Below are 7,479 nucleotides of genomic sequence, written 5' to 3' on the forward strand. Positions count from 1 at the left end.
GGTTGAAGAACACAAGGTTTGGTGGTGATGGGGAGATGAGGTGATAGAGATGGGTAGAGGAGAAGATGGGATTGGGATCGTATCCAAGCGGTGGTGATTGCCGGTAGGACAAATGGTCGGGGAAGATGAAGATGGGAGTCAGGCCTTTAGGTTTAGGGTCCTGTTCTCAAACCCATGGCACGTGAGTTTTGTCTTTGCTTGAAAAACCCCTTTACGGGAAAAGCCCTTCAGCTCAAAACTTAAAAGTCCGATTTTTTGTTTTTTTGCTTTCTAGATTTTACGGGCACCCGCGAGCACCAACGCTCGACCCAAGCCCACCCGCGGGTCACGGGTACGGGTTGGGTGCGGTTTTTTTTTTTTTTCCGGGTGATGAAATTGGTACCCGTACCCCTGCGGGCCGGGTGTACCCGCGGGTACGGGTCCCATTTTGCCAGGTCTAATACCTAACACAAATTTCTACAACAATATGGTCCAATACAAAATGACAAAACAAACGGGTTTATCTATCAAAAAGAAAGGGGATGGTAAAACCAACCAACCTTATTTCCTCGTTGGTGGGCGCAATTTATTAAGGAGTCGAAAATGGGGTTCTGTTCGTCGTTTTATTCTTCTCCATTTGTCTCTCATTTCCCAAAACCACTCAATTCCAATCGATCTCACCTCCTTTCTGTCAAACCACGTTTCAGAGCATCCGCAGATATCCCCGATTTTCTCTCCGCAGATTGGTATCTCTTTTTTCTTCTTTTTTTCGGGTTCTCAAATTCGCTTGGAAATTTTGGGGATATATTGGTTCTTGTTTTGACCTATTTAGGAGGATTAGGATTGTTTTTTGCAGTGTTTGATTGAATTTATATATATCTGGATTAGGGTTTCTTTCCAGTCTTCTTGGTTTTCTATTTGAAGCTTAGAAGCCGAAGAAAATGGAATTGGGTTTTATTTTCTAAAAAATATTCTGTTCTTTGCGTGTTCTGTTTGTACATAATTTTGGATAGAATTTGAATTTTTTTGGATATTTTAGTTGTTTAGTGCAGTGAATTTGAATTTTAACACACAATTATCTGATGCTTTCATTAAGTTAATTCTCCTTTCACCAAAGTTGCACCAATTATATGTGTGAAACTATAATACGTTGATTTTTTGTCCCCTTATCTGCTGTGACTTTTGCACCAATATTCCTTCTGTGGAATCTGCATATAGTTTTTAATGGGCCTGATTTATACCCTTCTACCCAAAATGTGTGGTCGACTATAAAAATATCATCTAGCCCCATAGTGATGAAATGCAAAGATCAAAAGAGATACCAGAGCACAATAAAATATTTAAAAAGTAGTCACTCAGCAAGAAAAAGGGGTCTAAGTTGATCGCGCTGATGGCATCCTAATGTCATATTTGGGGCCTACAGGTCCCAGATTGAAAAATAAACAAGTCCCCAAGTGAAATCCCATTATTGATAAATTTGTTGACGAATATTCAAAAGTCTAACTATGCTTTAGTTCTGAAACTTCTCTAGGAAATAAGAGATGGAATTGTGAATTTCGAATTTCTTTAGTGAGCAGCAGAATTTTGAGTGGTTTTGATTCCATTCCTTTTCTCTTTGATCCTGCTTGTTCAATTATTTTTGGCTAGATTTTTCTTGTTTCTATTGTTTTGATCTATTTTCTGCAGTAAGTTTCTTATCATAGAAAGTTTCGTTATCTGAAATTTATGTTTCATCAACCATCTCTGGTAGAAACATGAATAAAATCCTGCCGATACAGAGTCAACCACACTGGAATGACCTATTTCTTGATATTGTCCAGCAAGTGAGTAGACTTGCTTGCAATAATTACCCGTCTGGCATAGGGTACCAGCTTGTAATAGTGCTACACCAGTTCAAATCCACTGAAGTGAGCACATAAGTGGCTAATAAGTTGTAATGGGAATAAAAACATAGCAGCTCTAGAAACTAAATAGAAGCAACATATTATAGGGACTCATGATGAAGATGCGGAACAAGAGAAACAACCTAATATAGAGACCCCAGAATCTCACAATCAATCATCTTCATCGTATACATAGGATCATAGTCAGTCACTGCACTTTATGTCTTGAAGATGTGGAATTAATGTATCATCTTCTCATCCATTGTATCTTTTTGTGTTGGTTTTTTATTCTTGGTCTGTTTGGGGTTAATTGGGTCTTTTGTGGTCGTGTAGAAGATGTATTTGAGTCTTGGGCCTTTGCACCTTGGCCGAAGAGAGGTCCTATTCTCTGGATCATCTTTTTTGCTGGTTCTTTTTGGATAGTGTGAAAGAAACGGAATAAGAGAGTTTTCAATAAACTTTCTAGCAGTGTGTCTCGCATTCAGAGACTTATCTTTGTAGTGGTGATTTAGTATGCATCCAGCTTCCCCAGCGTCAAAGAAATTTTGGTGACTTGTTTCTACTGCTCTTGGGAAGCTATTTGATTGAGCGGATCTAGGGTGGAGCATCCCTTTCCCAGACAAGGTTTTAAATTTCGGTTTCGGTAGGAATTTTTGGTGGAAATTCTGTAAAATAAAGGAAACATATGAAAACATATGCAAATGATAGAATTTAAAGATGAAACTTTAAGAAAGGATAGAATAAGCACAAATACACACTAGAAATCATCATATAAGCAAGACAACCATCCATAATGGTTTGAAGACATCAAACACCTGATGAGATGCACTCTCGCATATGTCAAACTATTTAGTACCTGCCAAATTTCACATGTAATTCATATAAATATTTATAAATAATGTATGCACCACGTTTTGCATTCACTTCGGATAAATATAATTATATGATACATACTAATATAGTATACAACTATTACACTTAAGATTTGAGTTTATGCATTTCGGTCATTTCGGTTTTGGTTTCGATGGGGATAGAAACAGAAACATTTCGGTCATTTCGTGTCGGTTTCGGTGGAAATTCAAAACCATGTTCCCAGATGGAACCACCCCTTCTGGTATTTGAAGTTGAACTTCAATGGTTCAAGTCCGACTGGAATAGGGGTTGACAGGGATAAGATGATGCTTTTTTATTTTCTGCCTCCTTGAAGCTGGTAGCATGGTGGTTTTTTGTTGGGGAAAGGGCGGTGTGTATATTCCTTCCCTCATTGTGCTGCTCTTTTCTCTTTCTTTGCTGTTTGTATTTCTTTTTTCGTTTTCTTTGTTTCTATTCTAGTCCAGACCATGTTGGTCTTGGGCTTGTTTCTTTGTTTGGTTTTAATGCCTTTACGATTCAAAAAAAACAAAAAATTGAGTAGTGTGTGTCAACAGTATTACAAACTGGTATTCATGAAGTATCTGGTATGAGCATTAGTATTTTATCATGTTGGACACTGTATCTTGGGCTTCTACATGTATTCGGGTAGACCATTAATAATAATTTATTATATTTCACTAATTTTAATTTTTCTCCCACTTCTTTTTTGTTTTTTTTTTCTTTAAATAATATTAATAACATGATAGCTGCATTATTTGGATCTAGATCGATGCATCCATCGTGTTGATTAGTAGATCATTACTCACTAGAAGATCATCAAACCATGCTAAATAGCATGTTTTGTGTTATTCTCATATTTGCTACTTTTTCTATTTTTTGGTAAATTTATTCATTTTTAAAATTTTCTGTATTTGCTTGGAGAATGACCCATGAATGATTTTTGCCCAAAGTAGAGTTTTATCTGAAGCAGAACATTTATCTTTAAACAACCCCTCTCAGGGACTCATTAGTGATACCATATGATCAATACCTGTGCTTCTGCTTGTTTATTACTTGCAAGCATGATGGACTAAAGGCCCATGCTTTTCCATTGCAGGCTTGAATCCCGCAGGAAAAAACCTTTTGGCCCAAGACTAGATGTAACTTTCTAACAAAGGAAACAGTTATTGACTATTTTTATTATTTAATACACTATATATATCTACTGTAATCTTGTACTCTAGTTTACTGCAGAAGAAGCAGTCCAGTGTCAGCTTGATGCGTTAAAATACAATGACCAGCCTCGTCAAGATTATGGGGTGGAGGTCATGTACAGAGTAATTTCTGAATCCATAATCCATTACACTTTGAATGGGGTTTTTTTAAGCTGTCTGATACAAAATTAAGAATGGCCATCTAATAACTGATATTTAAATCTGACAGTTTGCTGGTTTTGATCCTTTCGAGAGGTCTACATATTTTGGGCCCTTCTTTGATTTGGGACAGGTTGGTAAGCCTCCAAAAGATTTCGTCTGATGATGATTGGATTAAGCTTAGAATTGCTAATACTTCTTTTTTGGGGACGCCCCACATATGCAGTTTGAGAGGTTCAGGCGAATATTCCACCATTCAACTTACAGAGTTCTGCTCTGTCACAAGGACAAGAAGATCCTAAGCAGTTTGTGGGTGAAGGAGGTATGCTGATACTGGAATTTATGTCAGTCACCTATTATTTGAGTTTTTAATCTCAGTACTTTAAAATGAACCCTAGCTAAACATTGACTGTGTGGTTTATAATTCACAAACACATTGCTGGTCTTCAAATTAATTTGTAGTCATCTTTAACATCTGTTGCTATCTGTGAGGTTGGGAACAGAACCGATTCAAGCAGAGGATTTGGATAAGAGGATCCCGTCCTGAGGAAGAAGAAATATTCCAATTTACAATGGTTCAGGTTGGTTAACTGTTAACGTACTTTCACTCATGATAGTCTGTCATTTTTTAACTCATGGCAGTATGTTTACAGAGGATGGGGGGTTCTTGGGATGGCTACTGGCTAACGGAGAGCTTACTACACGACGGTGATGGATTTTCTGGAGGTGTTGCTTATTGACAGGCCGATGCTGCTGCCTCATGCCAAATATCAGAAAAGTGCACTGTGAATTACCAATGAGGATTGATACAAGGTGTGATGTTCCTCAACTTGTTGATGTACATATAATTTCAAATGCTGCAGTTTATAGGATAAAAATGTTGCCCAAATGCTCTGTAAATGGAAACTTGTATATGCAATGATAGAAGTCCTCAGCCTACAAATGATTTGGTTGCCACCACCTGTCTAGAAGGATGTGATGGATGTTTGTAGTTGTTGTCCTTTCCTTTCCCATGTTGGTGTTGAGGGTTCTTTGGCTTTGCCCAAGGTGAGGTTCGTTCCAACCTCTATTGTGGCCACCATTCAGTTGAAATGTTTTGGTGGGGAAATTCTGGCATGGAACCCATAACCTGTGGTTGTCAAACACAGTCCCATGAGACGTGGTTGCGGAGGCCAACCTGAGAGCTTTAGCTGTGTAAAATCTCTGATATTGGTGTTGAGTTAATGTTTTAGCTTCTGCGCTGACTTTCTGCTGTTCTCTGTTCATTGTATATGCTTTAATGGAAATTTGTAAATTTCATACCCCCCTCTATTTGAGTTTTCCATACAAGTTCGTAGGTGCTTCTGGCCTTGATAACATACCACTTTACTGTGCAAATTTTGGTTGCTGCTCTTTCATGAATCCTTCTGACATGAAGTACATCAGCCCTCTTCAGTCATTGATACACTAGTCATTGATACACTGCTGCTGGGTGTCCCAAGTAATCAAAAGGGACAGATATATTACTTCCCTATCTTTTTGGTGGGATATTGGTTTTAGGGGTGTTAATGGACCCAGATGGTCCATTGGATCCAAACACCTGAATCTAAACTGTGTCTATTGGATCCATATTTAAGGTCCGAGATTATATCTAATTGTGACCCATATGTTTTCTGAAATTATTTCTAATGGTTTTAGGGGTGTTAATGTATCCAGCCTATTTCCATTGTGGCCCAAAATGAACGGTTTGGATCATCCTGTGAATTGGGCTCCACTTTACTTTTTGAAAAATCTTGTGACTTGACGCCCAGTCGCCCACAATTAGAGCTGGCAAGAAACCCGGACCAGTGGACCCGGCCCGCCCGTATTTTCCGGAGTACGGGTCACTCCTTTGTGACCCGTTTGAGAATGACCCGTGGGTCCACCCAACCCATGAAAACTAGGCCGGGCCGAGTGGACCTGCCGGTGCCCATAGAGGGGGTTTTATTTTGGTCTTTTCGTAATTGTCATACTTTTTTGCACTTTGTTCGTAGTTAGTTTTCTCCGTAATTATCATATTTTGGTACATTCTTTTGAAAAAAAAATATCGTAGTTTTTCTACTTTGTTGCCATTTTTCCGTAAATCTCTCAAAAAGTTAACATAAATGGCTAACATGATCACATACAATTGCAAAGATGGGCGAGAAGTAGCCTTGGTGAAGGTGGCCAGCAAATCCCTATAAAAACAAAAAAATCATAAAAAACAGGAAAAAAAACGGGTGACCCGCAGGTCCACTACTGTAGTTGTTAGTAGTTTTGTTGTCCATAAGAACAGTAAAAAAAACATAAGTGGATGTGAACCATACATGTTCAACGACGAAGTTACAACAATGAGGTTATGCCCTATTTTAAGGAATGTACTTATATGTTCCTTCGTCAAAGACACTTTTGGGGCCCCACCTCTGCTTTAATACAAGATCAATGGGCTTGATTTCACATACATTCCTGCATGTGGGACCCAAAATTTTTCCTTTTACCATTATTTGTAAAAATTGCTGAGTCGTGGTGATTCGCTTTAAGCCCAAAAACTCAATATCCATAGAGTTTTCTACTAGAAACTAGGGCTGCAACTCGAGCCGGGTTTTGCCCGACCCGAAAATAGCCTGGATTGGGTTCAGGTTTCATGGGTTTCGGGTCGAGCCGGGTTGAGCATTCAAAAGCCCGCATGAATCTCGGGTCGAGCCGGGTTTGAAGGGGCCCGACCCGAGTTGCATAAGTTATAGTATGTACATTTTTTTCTATTGTTAGTTAAAAGTTAAAAGTGAAAACCCACGCACCCACTGTTATTGTATGTGAGTGTAATTTCTGCTTCTATGAGTTGAGTTGATTCAATTGTTTGGTTCAGCATTGTTTGATTGTAATTACAACATTGTTTGATTAGAGCATTGTTTGATTCAAGTGTAATGTGAGTGTAATTACATCATTGTTTGATTCAAGTGTAATGTGACTGTAATTTCTACTTCTATGAGTTGAGTTGCCTTGCCAAACAAGAATTTTCCTTAAAAAATTGCGTCAACGTGAAAAAATCCGACCCGACCCGACCCAACCCGAGATTTATCATAGGTAGGGCCGGGTTTGGGAATCGTGGGTTTTCCGAAAAAAAACCCGACCCAAGATATTTCTCGGGTAGGGTTGGGTTCTCCAAAACTCGACCTGCCCGACCCGAGTTGCAGCCCTACTAGAAACAATATATAGCAAAAACTTAATGAAAAATATAGCTTAGACATAAATGGAGTGGAAAACATTTTTTCCTTTTTGGTGGGCAGGAGAAAACTATTCTAAAGACTACAATAAAATCTTGGGTGAATAACAGTTCAATTTAAAACCTTCTGTTGTTTTGTAGGCAGGAGAAAACTATTTTAAAGACTACAATT

General features: G+C 38.5%; 1 protein-coding gene across 1 annotated transcript; it reads left to right on the forward strand.

The window, feature by feature from the left end:
- Positions 1-535: 535 nt before the first annotated feature.
- Positions 536-5,398, forward strand: LOC143845362 (DNA-directed RNA polymerase subunit beta). Its single transcript, XM_077353671.1, has 7 exons — positions 536-725; positions 3,832-3,874; positions 3,959-4,051; positions 4,158-4,220; positions 4,314-4,409; positions 4,591-4,668; positions 4,741-5,398. The coding sequence occupies exons 1-7, from the start codon at positions 583-585 to the stop codon at positions 4,825-4,827; spliced, it is 603 nt and encodes a 200-aa protein (XP_077209786.1). The 5' UTR covers positions 536-582; the 3' UTR covers positions 4,828-5,398.
- The last annotated feature ends 2,081 nt before the right edge of the window (positions 5,399-7,479 follow it).

This window comes from Tasmannia lanceolata, unplaced genomic scaffold, assembly GCF_043159265.1.
Source record: "Tasmannia lanceolata isolate RefF3 unplaced genomic scaffold, GAP_Taslan_0.1 ptg000015l, whole genome shotgun sequence".
Lineage (NCBI taxonomy): Eukaryota > Viridiplantae > Streptophyta > Magnoliopsida > Canellales > Winteraceae > Tasmannia > Tasmannia lanceolata.